The sequence below is a fragment of the Balaenoptera borealis genome, assembly GCF_965194805.1.
Source record: "Balaenoptera borealis genome assembly, chromosome: 1".
NCBI classification, from domain to species: Eukaryota; Metazoa; Chordata; class Mammalia; order Artiodactyla; family Balaenopteridae; genus Balaenoptera; species Balaenoptera borealis.
In genome coordinates, this window is record NC_138860.1 from 54,851,240 (window position 1) to 54,869,140 (window position 17,901).

General features: G+C 35.7%; 1 protein-coding gene across 4 annotated transcripts in view; it reads left to right on the forward strand.

The window, feature by feature from the left end:
- COP1 (COP1 E3 ubiquitin ligase) overlaps window positions 1–17,901 on the forward strand; it is a 268,642-nt gene that overhangs the window by 26,520 nt on the left and 224,221 nt on the right. For all 4 annotated transcript variants that reach the window (XM_082385646.1, XM_082385645.1, XM_082385644.1 and 1 more), the window contains exons 2-3: window positions 3,387–3,446; window positions 13,366–13,463. In XM_082385646.1, coding sequence (XP_082241772.1) covers window positions 3,387–3,446; window positions 13,366–13,463 — 158 coding nt within the window. The remainder of the gene's footprint in view (window positions 1–3,386; window positions 3,447–13,365; window positions 13,464–17,901) is intronic.

Below are 17,901 nucleotides of genomic sequence, written 5' to 3' on the forward strand. Positions count from 1 at the left end.
TAATCTTGGTTGTAGGTTCTTCCCTTTCATCACTTTAAGTATATCATGCCACTCCCTTCTGGCTTGTAGAGTTTCTGCTGAGAAATCAGCTGTTAACCTTATGGGAATTCCCTTGTATGTTATTTGTCATTTTTCCCTTGCTATTTTCAGTAAGTTTTCTTTGTCTTTAATTTTTGTCAATTTGATTACTATGTGTTCGGTGTGTTTCTCTGTGGGTTTATCCTATATGGGACTCTCTGCGCTTCCTGGAGTTGGGTGGCTATTTTCTTTCCCATGTTAGGGAAGTTTTCGACCATAATCTCTTCAAATATTTTCTCGGGTCCTTCCTCTCTTTTCCTTCTGGGACCCCTATAATGCGAATGTTGTTGCGTTTAATGTTGTCCCGGAGGTCTCTTAGGCTGTCTTCATTTCTTTTCCTTCTTTTTTCTTTATTCTGTTCCGCAGCAGTGAATTCCACCATTCTGTCTTCCAGGTCACTTATCCGTTCTCCTGCCTGAGTTATTCTGCTATTGATTCCTTTTAGTGTATTTTTCATTTCAGTTATTGTATTGTTCATCTCTGTTTGTTTGTTCTTTAATTTTTCTAGATCTTTGTTAAACGTTTCTCGCATCTTCTCGGTCTTTGCCTCCATTCTTTTTACGAGGTCCTGGATCATCTTCACTATCATTATTATGAATTCTTTTTCTGGAAGATTGCCTATCTCCATTGCATTTAGGTGTTTTCCTGGGGTTTTATCTTGTTCCTTCATCTGGTACATAGCTCTCTGCCTTTTCATCTTGTCTATCTTTCTGTGAATGTGGTTTTTGTTCCACAGGCTGCAGGATTGTAGTTCTTTTTGTTTCTGCTAGCAACCTGATTTAAAAATGGACCAAAGACCTTGACTGTCACCTCAGAGATATACACATGGTAAATAAGCATGTGAAGAGATGCTCCATATCATCATAGCCATCAGGGAAATGCAAATGAAAATAACAACGGGACATCACTAAAACACCTATCAGAATGGCTAAATCTTGAGCACTGACACCACCAAATACTGAGGAGGATGTGGAGCAACAGAACTCTCATTTTTTGTTAGTGGGGATAAAAATGGTACAGGCACTTCAGAAGACAGTTTGGTTGATTTCTTACAAAACTAATCTACTCTTAGCATATGATTCAACAATTATACTCCTTGGTATTTACCCAAAGGAGTTGAAAACTTAGGACCACAAAGAACCCTGCACAAAGATGCTTGTAGCAGCTTTATTCATAATTGCCAGATCTTGGAAGCAACCAAGATGTCCTTCAGTAGGTGAATGGATAAATAAACCACAGTATACCCAGTCACTGGAATATTATTCAGCACTGCAAAGAAATTAGCTATCAAGCCATGAAAAGATATGGAAGAACCTTAAATGCATATTACTAAGTGGAAGAAGCCAATCTGAAAAGGCTACATACTATATAGTCCCAACTATATGACTTTCTGGAAAAAACAAAACTATGGAGACAATAAAAAAATCAGTGGATGTGGGTAAGGGGAGAGAAACGAATAGGCAAAGCATAGAGGATTTTTAGGGCAGTGTAAATAATATGTATGATGTTATAACGGTGGGTATATGTCATTATACTTTTGCCTAAACCCATAGAATGTACAACATGAAGAATGAACTCTAAGGTAAACTTTGGACTTTAGGTGATTATGATGTGTCAATGTAGCTTCATGCTTGGTTAAAAAAAATGCCCTGTTCTGGTGAGTGATGATAATAGGGGAGGCTGTGCACATGTAGGGGCAGGGGAGATCTCTATACCATCCTTTCAGTTTTGTTGCAAATGTAAAACTCCTCTAAAAAAATAAAGTCTTTAAAGGGGGGGGGATAAATATTGCCTCAACTCTGGGTTTTGGGCCTTAAGATACCTGCTTGAGCACCCACTGTACCAGTGTGAAACGAAATTTGTCTATCTCAGATCTGTTCTTCAGCATCGTTTAGTTGCAAACTGAGATCACAGAGCAGCCTCCACAGCTCATCCACATGTCCTCAGGAGGGAGCCCCAGCCCTGCTTCCTTAACTTCATCAGGCAGGAGCAAGATGGACTTTGTTCCAAAAGAAAAATTACCAAATCCCCACATTCAGGAGATTTCCCTTTATTCTGAGTCTGGGAGAGTAAAGACTGACAAAACCAGTGCAGTCTAAGCCAGCACACTATACATGATGAAACTCTGAGCTTGTGCAACATTGAGATTCTATAACTTATTTATAACCTCACATTCTAAGATAGTATTTATGCCCAGGAAACTTTTCTTGAAGGGAATGGGTAAATTTTCATTTACAGTTTAATTGTCACGTGACATCAATAAGCATTGGATTTGTATACCAGTAACAGGAAACTTGATAATTACTGGCCTAAGCAAGTTAGGATTTACTTTTCTCATGTAATGTGTGGTCCAGAGATTGACAATCCATGGATGATGCAGCTGCTGAAGGATGTTATCAAGGAACCCATATCCTGTCTTCTTAGCTTATGGTTGTTGTCTTCATGATCGCAAGATGGTTGTATCTCTGGAGACTTCATCAGAGTTTTTGGAGGGAGGAAGGGGGAAGGATAAAGGGAAATTGCTTCTTACAAGGCTTTGCATTTTTCTGGTAGCCCGTACCCTCTCAGAGATTGATAACCCCCTTTCCTTGGCCAGAACATGTGGCATAGTTGGTATGACTTGATATTTAACTCATGGCATCTGGAAGTAGTATAGAATAGTGGTTGAGAACATGGATCTGAGTTTGAAAATTGGCTGTGTTACTTCCTAGCTGTGTGACTTTTAACATTCTGTGTCTCAATTTCCTTATCTATAAAGTGGGTCTAGTAATAGGTACCTATGCTGTTGAAAGGATTAAGTGAGTTAATATATGTCATTGTTTTAATGGACATGCATAGTTTGTGTTAAGTATTAGTTATCATTAGCATCGTCACTACCTAGAAAAGTTATTGAAATTGGAACTGTAAATTTATCACTCAGGAAATTTGTTTTCTTTGAGATAGGAAATAGAGCATTTAGATGGTTTTGTACCAGGGATGACTGAAAAAGATGGTAGAACTTAAGCACTCGTGATTGCATTATACTATCAAAATTTATGGTCAAGTTAAAGTATTGGAGTCAGTTAAATTATTCATTTAATTCATCTTAGAACTTGATGGTGCTTAAGGCCATCTTGAACAAATTGTCATTTTACCAGCAGTCCCCTAAAGTTCATTCAGCTCAATAGAAATTTCATCTCATCAATAGAAAGTTTGAAGACTTAGCTATGTATTGAAATATGATTTTGTTGGTATTGTTACTGACTTTTTCCAATTTTTAATCACTCTACTTAAAAAATGTATTAATTATTTTTCTATTTTGTTTTTAGCCCTATCTGCTTTGATATGATTGAGGAAGCATACATGACGAAGTGTGGCCACAGCTTTTGGTAAGATAATTTTATTTAGTGAAATTGTCTTTTGACAATTTTTAACTTGTGTGTAAATGTAGCCAGTGAGAAGTTATGTTTTTAAAGCTACTGTTGCTTATTTTGAATCATATTTCCTTGACCGATATACCTTTACAGGTTTGACAGCTCAAGGCAAACATGTGGTTGGTGGTATAATTTCTGTGAAATACTTAGATTTACTATCAGCCTTATAGATGAAACTATAATAATAAACTTTTGGGTTTCTTAATTGTTTAAAGAGCTTTGACTGCTGTTTTAGGAAATTGGGGGGTGCTGGGTAATTAGGATGAAGCATGAAGCACCTTTAACTCACTTGTGGGGGATAGATGCGAGGGCCATTAAAGCAGGCTGGAAGGTCATTGGAAAAGGATATTAGAGGATTAAAAAGTTCTGTGTTCTTTAACACTTTGCTCAGTGCTGTCTTTAGGTTATATGTCATGCTAATCTGTATATTTTAAAAGATTTTCAGTTTTGATAAAATATACTTATCTTAACATTTACCATCTTAACCATTTTTAAGTGGAGTAATATTGAGTATTGTAACATTGTTGTGCAAATCAGTCTCCAGAACATTTTTATCTTGCAAAACTGAAACTATACCCATTAAACAACAAGTGCCATTTCCCTCTTATCCCAACTTCTGTCAATCATCATTCTACTTTTTGTGAATGTGACTACTCTGGATACCTCATATAAATGGAATCAAACAGTATCTGTCTTTTGTGACTAGCTTATTTCACTTAGCAGAGCGTGCTCAAGTTTTATCCATGTTGTAGCATGTGTCAAAATTTCCTTCCTTTTTGAGGCTGAATAGTATTCCATTGCATATACAGTTGGCCCTCTGTACCTGCGGGTTCAGCATCTGTGGGTTCAACCAACCACGATTCCAAAGTATTTGAAAAAAAAATTCCAGAAAATTCCAAAAAGCACAACTTGAATTTGCAGCTCACCGGCAACTATTTACATAGCATTTGCATTGTATTAGTTATTATAAGTAATCCAGAAATGATTTAAAGTATACAGTAGGATGTACAGTAGGTTATATGCTAATACTACACCATTTTATATAAGGGACTTGAGCATCCTTGGATTTTGGTATCTACGGGAGTCCTGACAGCAATTCGCTGTGGATACTGAGGGATGACCATATATATCATACTTTGTGCATTCTTCTCTCTGTGGACACTTGGGTTGCTTTCAGCTGTTAACTATTGTAAATAATGTTTCTTTGAACATTGGTGTATAAATAGCTTCTTGAAATCCTGCTTTCAGTTCTTTCAGGTATATACCTGGAAGCAGAATTGCTGGATCATGTGGTACATCTGTATTTAATCTTCTGCAGAACCTCCATACTCTTTTTCATACCTGCAGTACCATTTTACATTCCCACCAACAGTGCACAAGGGTTCCAATTTTTCCACATCCTTTCCAACACTTGTTATTTTCTGTTTTTTTTTTTTAATAGTGGTCATCCTAATGGGCATGTAATTTGTGTATGTTTAATTCCTTTAGTTTATTTACCTATTTATTTGATTGGGGGTGGTATATTCTACTTGCAATCAGTCATCTCCCTAAATTATTTACGCTCTTTGTTTAGTATTTCTGTTGTGTTCTAATATACCTTATTATTCTAATTCATGTTGAAGTTAGACCCACAATTTTATACTGAGGTTGAATATGATATCTGGTAGGTTGATATGCATTAGTGAAGACGAGTATTGTTACCAGTTTGTAAGTCCTTTAGTTTGATCTGGAGTGCAGTGCTTTGTTGATAGGTATATCCAATCTGCCAGTCATTTAAAAAGAAATTTTAGAATAAAAATAGCTTTCTTAGCTTGCATTATCTATGTCCTTTATTAAAATAAAAGTTATTAAAATGATAAGAACAATGTATACTGTTGGCTATAAAAACTTTCATTGTACAGAAAGGTATAATATGAAATGTAAATGTTTCCCTTCCCCTAGCCTTTCTTTTCTACTTCCTCAAAGATTATCTCTGGTAAGAAGTGATTGTGTATTCTTTCAGAATCTTTTTGTTGGTTTTTAAAAAAAGGCCATCTTGCCTTCTTAAATGATTTTTATTTCCTGGTGTATATTGCATTGACATTATTATCATTTGTGAATCACTTTCTTCTATATATTGCTACTGAAATTCTGGTCATTTGGATCTTGACACATGTATGGTTTTGGTCTTTTCAGGGTGATTGTTTAGCAGTAGTGTTCTCTTTGGTCCATTAATTGATCCAGCACCTTAGCATTCCACAGGAAATCATATACTTCTCTTAGAGACTTTGGATTTTGATTATTCTGGAAAATTGGGTGATTTATGGTAGGCTTTCTCAACCTTGGTAGTATTGACATATTAGACCAGATAATTCTTTGTTGTGGGTAACTGTCCTTGGTATTTTAGATTGTTTAGCAGTATCCTTGGCTTCTGTAGTAACCCAGTAACAACCCTTCTACTCCCAGTTGTGACAACCAAAAATGTCTCCAACCATTGCCAGATATCCCTTAGAGGACAAAGTTGCCCTTAGTTGAGAACTACTGATATAAAGCTAAAAGAGCAAGTTCTTGAAGTTGGTGGACCAGGAATCTAGGTCTGGGTCTAAAACTTACTTTTGTCAAGTCAGTCAACATATCATCTGCTGCTGCTCTCTGGCCCCCAACCCCCATTGTCTTCCTACCCTTTCACCTCTCTTCTTTCACAGATTTGAAGGTGTTGAAGTGTGAAACAGATTGTAAAGTGAGGTTTCCATTTTTCCTAACTGCCCTTCTCTAACATATTCACTGTGGCATTTAAAAAAGCTTAAGAGTCTGCTGAATCAGTTCAGTGATCTTGCTTCACTGTGTTGTGAAGTACAATAAATTACTGATTGACTTTATAACTAGACAGGCCTGGCCTTTTCAGTGAGTCCTGTAATCCTCATGGTGTGAGTTTAGTTCGTTGGTTTCTTAAATACCTTCTTTTTACCTTCAAATAAAAATAAAGTTTAGATCTTTGTTACAATTCAAGTTACTTTGTTATACTCTGATGTGATTGTGTTTTTTAAAAAAAAAATTTATTTATTTATTTTTATTTATTTATTTTTAGCTGCGTTGGGTCTTTGTTGCTGCGCGCAGGCTTTCTCTAGTTGTGGCGAGTGGAGGCTACTCTTTATTGTGGTGCGCGGGCTTCTCACTTGTGGTGGCTTCTCTTGTTGTGGAGCACAGGCTCTAGGGTGTGGGCTTCAATAGTTGTGGCTTGCGGGCTCTAGAGTGCACGCTCAGTAGTTGTGGCACATAGGCTTAGTTGCTCCGTGGCATGTGGGATCTTCCCGGACCAGGGATCAAACCCGTGTCCCCTGCATTGGCAGGCGGATTCATTCATTCATTCATTTATTTATTTATTTATTTATTTATTTATGGCTGTGTTGGGTCTTCGTTTCTGTGCGAGGGCTTTCTCTAGTTGCGGCAAGTGGGGGCCACTCTTCATCGCGGTGTGCAGGCCTCTCATTATCGTGGCCTCTCTTGTTGTGGAGCACAGGCTCCAGACGCGCAGGCTCAGTAATTGTGGCTCACGGGCCTAGTTGCTCCGCGGCATGTGGGATCTTCCCAGACCAGGGCTTGAACCCGTGTCCCCTGCATTGGCAGGCAGATTCTCAACCACTGCGCCACCAGGGAAGCCCGGCAGGCGGATTCTTAACCACTGTGCCACCAGGGAAGTCCCTGTGATTGTGTTTTAAAATACCTACCAGAAAGCAGGTGTTGGTAGGATAGGGATGATAACATTCGTAGGAGCCAAGAAACCTGGAAGCTGACAGTCCCATTGCCAGGCTTGATAAACTGTGAGGCATTTTGTTCTTTTGTTGAAAGCAAAAGCTTTTAATTATTTACCATGAGACATGAGAGGCCTGTGGAACTTCAGTCATTAACAGTAGCCTGTTGTATCAACTGTTTGCTAACTTGAACCCTGGCTGGTTACCTGGAGCCAAGCAGTGTACCACTTCAAGGCTCCATCCAGATTATTAACACTAAATCAAATTGGGCCACATCAACTGTTTATTCCTTGTCCCACTTAAAAATAAGTCTTTCCTAGTAACAGGTTGGAGACATTATAGCGGGAAGTTCTTTCACTTTAAATCATTCCCACTTCACAGTGAACCTGCTATTAGCTATAATCTAACTGAAACTCAATGATGTAATTTAAAAAATCTGGCTTCTGTATGACATAGAGATAAGGTTTGCTCTTTCTCTTTCCCCTTTACTGCCTCCAGCTTGTCCCCCGCCCTCTGCTTCTCAGACCTCATGTATGTCAGCTCCTGATTTACTGTTTGCTTCAATACAAATTAGTTATAATTAACAGGGTCCCTCAGTGTTGTCATCTTGCAGCATACCTGTGATCAAGCCTGGGTGTCAGTTTGCCTTTTGGGACTTTTGACTAATCCATCATCTCGTACCTTATTATTAGTCTTTTTTTGTACCTGGTTCTTATATACAACCACTGGTACTGATTTTTTTTTTCTGTTCTTTTTATAGTTCCTTCTTTTTTGAGAATTTTCTAATTATTCAGTTTTCTGTATCTACTCATCCCTGTTGACACAGACAGAAAAATCAATTATATTTTGTAGGTAGGTATATACTTAATAGAAGAAACAGAGCAACTGTATACATCTGTGGAGGAATATTCATTCTTTGTGGTCAGATCTACACTTATCAGGGGACATAGGTACCATTAGCACACTGTGGTACTGAATAAATTTTTTTAAGAGTTGCAGTGTGAGTAGCTATTGAAAATTTCTCAGGTAGACCCAAAATATATATCCTTCTTATCTCTTTTTGCCCACCTATTTCGATCACTAGTTTAGGCATATACTCTTCTTTTGGAATCCAAAACATTGCATTTGGGCTGGTGATGGTCAAGGAGATAGATGAGTGAGAATGAATTAGAGTTACTGTATTGAGACTTTCTCGCAGTGTTTTATATGACCCAGAAGGCAGCAGAAGTATGTTTCTTTTTTGGTTATATCTATTTTCTCATGGATTCAGAATTTATTGAGTTCCAACTCTTTAACAGGATATTGTGCTAGATATTGAGGGTAGAGATGAGTAAAACAAATCTCTGCTTTTAATGAGCAAATAGAAGAGGGGCTGACAAACACATACACAGATTAAGTACAGAATAAGACAGTTACTATTTCTCAGACTAGGGAGGGTCTACCCAAGGTGGTAGTGAGGCAATAGATGTTATAAAATAAACTTGATACATCTTGTTATCACTGCAGTTTTATACAGTGGCGTGTAATTTGATTCATTTAAATTTTATAGTATAGATGGATATTATCAAGTACAATGCAGAAAAGTCATTTGAGCTTCTGTTTCTGAGGACAGTTCCTTCTGGTTGTGTCCTAGACTATTTTTTTCTTCTAGGAGAGGATGGTATGGTACTGACAAGGGATATGATTAGGATGCTGAAGAAGGGAGAGGAGAATGTTCTGTTGGATTCAGGAATAACTTCTTGTATATTGACAAACTCTTTCTCTGGCTTAACAATTTAGCTTGTTTTCCTTGTCATTTTATTTGCTCATTTTCTGACTACCATTTCTTTTCAAAAGCCATTTGCTAAAACCCCAAATGTCTTTCTTCTGCTTATCTGTCAATCCCTGTCTCTTGTCTTTAATAACTTTCTCATATCCTCTCCTTCATGACTTGCTTTATTTGAACTTGCAGGGTTTTTTTTTTTTTTGGCTGCACAGCACAGCTTGTGGGATATTAGTTCCCCAACTAGGGATTGAACCTGGGCCACGGCAGTGAAAGCACTGAGTCCTAACCACTGGACTGCCAGGGAATTCCCTGCAGGTTTTTTTAAAGGATTAAATCTTGTCATGTTGGCATGTGTTCTGGTAATATTAACTCATTTCCTTTTCCCCTAAGCAGCCTATAAATGTTCCCATGTTGGAGCTCTTAATCTGTTGTATTTGCATATCTTCTTTATGCTTTTCCCTTGCAATAAAATGAAAAAAAAATTTAGTATGTTATTTCTTTCATTGAAATTTCCATGTAGGAAGTTTCCTCTCAGATATGGAGCCTATCTTTTGGTAATATGGTATTCCTAACCTTGTCATAGTTGCAGGAGCTGAAGATATTGTTTCTGGAACACTGTGCAAGTCATTTGTTCTGTATGTAATATTTGAGTACCTGTTATATGCCAGGTGTTTAATCTTTGGGCCCCTGTACTGTGCCAAAGACCACTGCTACATTGATTCCCTATAATGTCCTTCTTTTTGCTTGTCTTGCAAGTAACAAATGTGAGATGAGAAAGTAGATGATAACTAGAACAGAGCAACCTGATGGATGTAGCGTTTTGTTTTGATAAGGTGGAGGGAAGTAGGTAGATATAAAAATCTGCTTCAGTTTATGAAGCTGAAGCAAATTTATAGTAATTTGGACACAGGATAAAAGAGGTACTGTCTTTTTAGGGATCATCTTATATGTAAATCACCCTTTTAATTTCTTAGAAGTAATTTTTTTTCCTGATTGTTAGGAGCAGTACATGTTTACTATAGAAACTTGTAGACACCTACAAAGAAAAAGTTTTCCATAATTATATTACCCAGTGGCACATACTGTTAACATTATGGTGAATGTCTTTTTCGGTTTATTTTAAATGTTCACATTTAAATGCTTTCAGTTTTTGTGTGGAATCTTTAGGATTTTCTATATAGAGTATCATGTCATCTGCATACAATGACAGTTTTACCACTTCCTTTACAATCTGGATACCTTTTATTTCTTTTTCTTGTCTGGTTGCTGTGGCTAAAACGATTAGAACTAATAAATGAATTGAGCAAGGTTCAGGATACAAGATCAATATACAGAAATCTGTTCCATTTCTTTACACTAACAATGAAATATAAGAGAAAGTGAAAAAAAAATCCCATTTAAAATCACATCAAAAAATTAAAATACCTAGGAATAAACCTAACCAAGGATATGAAAGACCTATATGCTGAAAATGATAAAACATTGATAAAGGAAATTGAAGATGATATAAAGAAATGGAAAGATATCCTCTGCTGTTGGGTTGGAAGAATTAATATTGTTAAAATAGCAATACTCCCCAAAGCAATCTGCAGATTTCATGCAATCCCTATCAAATTACCCATGATATTTTTCACAGAGCTTGAACAAATAATCATAAAATTTATATGGAACCACAGAAGACCTAGACTTGCCAAAGCAATTCTGAGGAAAAACAGCAAAGCTGGAAGCATAACCCTCCCAGACTTTAGACAATACTACAAAGCTACAGGAATCAAAACATTGTGATATTGACACAAAAACAGACATATGGATCAATGGAACAGAATAGAGAGCCCAGAAATAAACCCACACAACGATGGTCAGTTACTCTTCGACAAAGGAGGCAAGAATATACAATGGAGAAAAGACAGTCTCTTCAGCAGGTGGTGTTGGGAAAGCTGGACAACTGCATGTAAATCCGTGAAGTTAGAACACTCCCTTACAGCATACACAAAAATAAACTCAAAATGGCTTAAAGACTTAAATATAAGACATGACAACATAAAAATCCTAGAGGAGAACATAGGCAAAACATCCTGTGACATAAGTTGCAGTAATATTTTCTTAGTTCAGTCTCCCAAGGCAAAAGAAATAAAAGCAAAAATAAACAAATGGGACCTAATCAAACTTATATGCCTTTGCACAGCAAAGGAAACCGTAAACAAAACAAAGGACAACCTACAGACTGGGAGAAAATGTTTGCAAGTGATGCAGCTAACAAGGGCTTAATTTCTTAAATATACAGAGAGCTCTTGCAACTCAATATCAAAAAAAACAAACAACCATTCAAAAAATGAGCAGAAAACCTAAATAGACATTTCTCCAAAGAAGACATACAGATGGCCAACAGGTCACCTGAAAAGATGCTCCACATCGCTAATTATTAGAGAAATGCAAATCAGAACTACAGTAAGGTATCACCTCACACTGGTCCGAATGGCCATCATCAAAAAGTCTACAAATAAATAAGTGCTGGAGAGGGTGTGAAGAAAAAGGAACCCTCCTACACTGTTGGTGGCAATGTAAATTGGTGCAGTCACTGTGGAAAACAGTTTGGAGGTTCCTTAAAAAACTAAAAATAGAGTTACCATATGACCCTGCAATCCCACTCCTGGGCATATATCTGGAGAAAACTGTTAATTCAAAAAGGTTCATACACCCCAATGTTCATAGCAGCACTATTTACAATAGCCAAGGCATGGAAGCACCCTAAATGTCCATCAACAGATGGATGGATAAAGAAGATGTGGTATATATACAGTGGAATATTAGCCATTAAAAAGAGTGAAATATTGCCATTTGCAGCAACATGGATGGACCTAGGGATTATCATACAAAGGAAGTAAGTCAGGCAGAGAAAGACAAGTATTATATCACTTATTTGTGGAATCTAAAAAATAATACAAATCAACTAACTTACAAAACAGAAACAGACTGACAGACCTAGAAAACAAACTTATTACCAGAGGGGAGTGATAAATTAGGACTATGGGATTAATAGATATACATTACTATATATAAAATATATAAACAGCAAGGATTTGCCATAAAGCACATGGAACTATATTCAATCCCTTGTAATAACCTATAATGGAAAAGAATCTGAAGCTGTTCATCTGATACTAACACAATATTGTAAATCAACTATAGTTTAATAAATAAAATTTAAAAGTTTTAAAAAATGTACACATACATAATTTTTTAAAACAAATGGAATTGTATCCACTGTGTTAGAGGTTATTTTTATTTAGTAACATAATTATATAGTGACTTTTTTCCTAATGTCGATTTGATATTTCTTTGGGGTTTAGTTGAATGACATTTTCAAAGTTTTTTGTTATAAGACAATACACAATTGTAAAAAACCAAACATTACAGAAATATATAATCTAAGAAGGCAAAAATTTCTCATAATCATATTTGTCCAGCTGTACCTATTAATAGTTATTAGATTATTTTTCATGGCGTATAGTTACATATTACAGTGTGATTTTTATTGGCTGTATACATTGCATTGGATTGATGTTTACAAATTTATGTAGTCAATTTCCTAGTGTTTTGGTTGCTTCTAATTTATTTTGCTATTTACAGATAACTTTGAATTGAACATCTTTCTACATATATATATCTGCTTATTTCCATAGGATAAATTCCTAGAAGTAAAATCACTAAGTCAAAGAGGATACACAGCCTTAAGGTTTTCCATACAACTTGCCTTCTAGAAAGTGGCAGTTCCTGCAGCAGTACATGAAATTATTCATATCTATATGTACTCCTTAACTCTGACAGTTTTTTCTTTATTTTTCTATTCTGATTGATAAAAACTAATATATAATTTTAAATCAATTTTTCATCCTAATGAAAGTGATGATTTCCCATGCTTATTGACTAATTTTTATCTTGCTGATTTTTCTGTTCTTATTTTCTTTTCATTTGAATGAGCTGTTTTTGTATTGAGGATATCAGCACTCCAAGAATACAGATAGTCTGTTTGCTTAACTAAATTACAGGCGTTTGTTTTTCTTGGTGTTTTTATATACTGTTTAAATTGCATAAACTTAAAAGTTAGTATATCTTTTAAAATTTTATATCCAGTAGGCTTGTTATTTGAGTTTATTTTTAAATAATATTTTAAAATAACTTTTGTATACTATTATCTAATAAATGCCCTATGTATCTTCTTTATAATATAAAAGTATAAGCTGAAATAAATTTGATAACTGCTAGATAACTTATGTTGAAAATGAGGAATAGAAAACTAATAGGCATTATTTTGTGACTAGTTTATTAATTTATCACTGATTTAATCAAGCTATTTTATTTTTTCTCTTGTTAATAGCTACAAGTGTATTCATCAGAGTTTGGAGGACAATAATAGATGTCCCAAGTGTAACTATGTTGTGGATAATATTGACCATCTGTATCCTAATTTCTTGGGTGAGTCTTTGGAATGATTTTTAATTTTTAAAAATACTTAGTTCCCAAAAGGGTGTGTTAGCACTAATTTATTTAGAGAACGTAGCTTAGAGGTAAGCAATCTCTCTCTCCTACTCACCAGGGTGCTTTTCCCAATCTTCCCCGGGTTGTGACATTGATTCTATACCATATGTACCATATCATATTATATTTAAGTTTCATTAAAAAAAAATTGGTACAACTCTTAGATTCTTACATTGATGGCTGGACAGAATGTGAGGCTAAAGGAGAATGCCAGAGTTCCAGATACCTGTCTCTATATCATGTTGTGTGTTCCTGTTGTTTCTACTTCTGGGGCAGAAGTGAGAAGCAATGGAGGAAAAGGTTAATGGAGAGGCGGAAGGGAGATAAAACTTGTATATGAGGACTCCTGGATTGGGGAAGAGAGTCTGTGACCTGGGGAGGCAATTGAAAAGTAAAACTGGGGAAAGAAAAACATGGATATGGAACTTTTGAGGGAGGAATGGTGACTGGAGAGGAGAGACACAAATAGGGAACCCTTAAGGTAAATGGTAAGTGATTGGGAATAGTATCTAGTCAGAGACCAATTATGAAAAATCTAAAAATTCTACATGTTGAAAAGCCTAAGATATTGTGGAAAATCTTTAGTTTGAGTTTTTGGGAATGAAGATTAATTTTCCAAAGATTAATTTTCAGGTATGGGTAGGCATGAAGTAGGACACTATTGGGTATGTATATCAGAAAGGATAATTCTTCGTTCTAAAGAGTAACACACTCAGAGTTAAGGATGTGATGTCTACTTGTGTATTAGATTCTGACTTGCCAGTGCTTTGGTTGCAGTTTGATTTGTTTGGTGGTTTATAATACATCATGAATTGGAACCTTTTCAGCCATGGCTTTCCTTTTTTTATCTCTGCTCTAAAATTACATTGGCTTCAATCCTTTTTTCTCTTTCACTCTTCAGTACAATCCAATATCTTTTCATAAAGGAAAATCATCGGATGATTGCATAGCAGAAAGGAACCCTGAAGGAAATATTTTGAAGATTTTCTGTTGGAATACCAAGTTCTTCTAGGTAGATAAAGTCTTGTGGCAAACTAGGAGAATGAACTTAGGAAAAGAAGAAACACTGAGTGGTATGATACTCTGTGGGACTGGACTTCATGAGCTAAGTTAGGTGAAATGGAAACTGAAGTCCCACAAAGCAGAACCCTTTGTCCATGAACTCACAAACATGGATTGATGCTGCTTTGTGCATCTAGAATCACTTCTATGAGTTGTCATAACTTTCGAAAATCACTTCTTCTTTTGGAATGGTTAAATACAGAAAGGAATCCAATGGTCTGAAGATTTTGGTATTGATATTTACCAAATTTAATGAGTCCAAATTCTGTTATGTGAATTTCTAAATAGTGTGAGAGAGAGAGAGAGAGAACACCATTATACTGATATGGAAGGAATATGAAAATACAGCACTAAGATGTAAAGTAATTTCATACTTTATATATTCTCAAATGTATATATTCAGTGAATAGTGAAGTCATAATTACTAATTTCCTAAGCTAGAAATTATCTTGGCAATGATACAGTTTTTTTTCTTTTTTAAAAAAAGTATTTATTTATTTATTTATTTGGCTGCGCCGGATCTTAGCTGTGGCACGAGGGATACTCACTGCCGCACACGGGACCTTTGTTGCCACATGTGGCCTCTTAGTTGCGGCATGCGGTATCTAGTTCCCTGACCAGGGATTGAACCCGGGCCCCCTGCATTGGGAGCGCAGAGTCTTAACTGCTGGACCACCAGAGAAGTGTTTTTAACCTTCTCTTTATATGGATAAAAATTTTTGGTTTTGGGTAATTGGAGTGTGTTTTATGCCCGTATTTGAAGTCTTTTAATCATAGTGCAGCTTCCAGTGTGATTATTTATGTCAGCCATAGAAATAACATTTCATCCTGATATATCTATTTCTGTTTTACTGCCCATCACCCTTTCCAGTCTTTACCTTTGTACAGATGGTCAAGATGGTCTAATCCTTCGGTTCCCGTGCACTCAGGATGCTACTGAGATCTGTTTCTGAAAGTGGAACATCATTTGTTTTTTCTGTACTGAAAAAACTATTCCCATTGCTTTAGTCTGAGATTACATGATTTGTATAGTGCCTGTAGTTCTTGGTTGGATTAAAAAGACCTTGAGCCTTTTAAAAGTAATTTCAGATTTCCTCTTGAGCATGGTAAAATAAGTATAAGTTCTAGATTCTGAAGTGTTCTTGGTAGACTTGCACCTTTTTTATTGCTAGGTTAGGACCCTTCACTTTTAATGCTTTACGTTTACCTTAGTCATGGATAGAGGGCTGGGCTACCCATTTTCTGTAGCAGTGGTCTTCAAACCTTTTTGCTTGGGTGACCCATATAAAAATTCTGAAAAATGATGTACTTCTTCCCACATTGATGCCACATTTTAAATGAGCATCCACATTTTTTCTTTATAAGTTTAAGTGTTTGTAAAGGATATAATTTTAGGAGTGTTGTAAATATGGTTATTTAAAAATAAGCTTTTATCTCTTTTTAAAATGTATCCAGTAGAATCTGAATAGTATAGTGATTTGATACTTATCATTGATTCAAAAATAAATGCTTTTCTTTAACAATGGGAAATTTCATTCTTTGTCTCTTTGAACTTATACTTAAATTGCATATTGCTCACATAATTTTATCCTTATATAATATATTTTCATGCTTGAAATTCTTATTGCTTTATCTGTCATACTTTTCTGTAACAGAAAATAGAACTTATAGGCCTTGAAGTTTCTTTTGAACATAATTTTCTATTAAGTATTTTAAAAATCTTAAATGTTTTATCTGAGTTGTTATTGTAATTATTAGACATGCAATTGATCAAATAAATATTTACAAATTTTATAAAGTATGAGACATAAAAATTTATTGAAAATCGGCTGCTTAATGTGTGATGGTGTCCTTCTCAATTAGTTCCATTGCCATTTATGGTTATTACTAGAACAAGGATTCAGTTTCATTTGTATTCTTTTTATTTATTTATTTAGTATCATCGCAGCTTTTTAAAAAATTGAGATATAACTGACATATAATATTGTGTAAGTTTAAGATTTTTCCTTTTTATTTTTGAAAGGGTAAGTCATGAGAAACTTTGCTTACGTAAATAATTTGATGGGGATTGAAGGAACTTTGTTCCTGCTACGTCACTTAGTTCTTTGATCTCCTTCTGAATTATGTGCTTCAATAAAAGCACTTAGTTAGTCAAAAAAAATTTTTTAATACCCTATTAACAAGTCCACTCCTTTCTTCAATTTTAATGAAAGCAAAGAATTGGAAGCCAAACACTCAAGTAGGATTAGGTTTTCTGGTCATTAGAGTCATGCGCTTTTTTGTCAAGACAGATATTTTGATTTTTCCTTTCATGCCCTAAGCACTACAGTACAGTCCCTCGTTTTTCGTCTTCCTCTACCTACCCCCGCTCCAAAAAAAAAAGAAGGCACACTCTCACTCTTCACCTTTCTATCCCCTTGATCTTGAGAACTCTCTTTCTCTCCTGATCCTGGAAGGATCATGTGGGGCGAGGGGGTGTCTCTCCTCCCACCTCTGCAGTTGCTGTCCTACACTCCTGCCAAGGCTTAGCTCTCCCAGTCCCTCAGTGATGCATGATCTCTCCAGCTACCAACCCCTGCCCCCCACCCCCCAGCAATCTCTTTTCTAACGTTCTCTCTGTATAAAATTTGTAAATTGAATAGTTTTATCTCTCTAATGAATGACCCTCTTATTCTTTAATATAAAAGGCAACATACATGCAAAATTTAAAATCCTTGTTTAAAAAAATGTAGGCAGCTCACATAACGTCTTTACTACTGCCAAGTGCTTTCCCAGGTGCTTTACGTATGTTAACTCATTGAATTCTCAGTCCTACGACATAGGTAATTGTTGTCATCCTCATTCCTCCAGCGAGGAAACTAAAGCACAGAGAAGTCAAGTAACTTGTGTAAAGTTATACAGCCAGTAAGTGGCGGAATTGGGATTTGATCCTAAGCAGTCTGGCTTGAGTATGTGCTTTTACTATACTATCCTGCCTCTGAAAAGACAATTGCTAGAATGAAAGCTTTAGCAGTAGAAAGGCATTATTTGTTCTTAGTACTATGGCTATTATAAGGATCCAGAGAATTATAATTATGGATATAGAATATTCACGTTCAGTGGTACATGAGATTTCTTGGTAAAATCCAATGTGGTGCACATATTTAAGTATTACAATTATTTAAGTTACAATTTTTATTTAAAAAGCTAATTCTATAACTGAAACATTAAATTCTTATTCACATACTCCTCTTTATTCCCACTACGTTATTTCAAGTTCTCTCCTTTATCTTCCCTGGATTATAATAATAACTGCTTGTGATATAACAGGCTC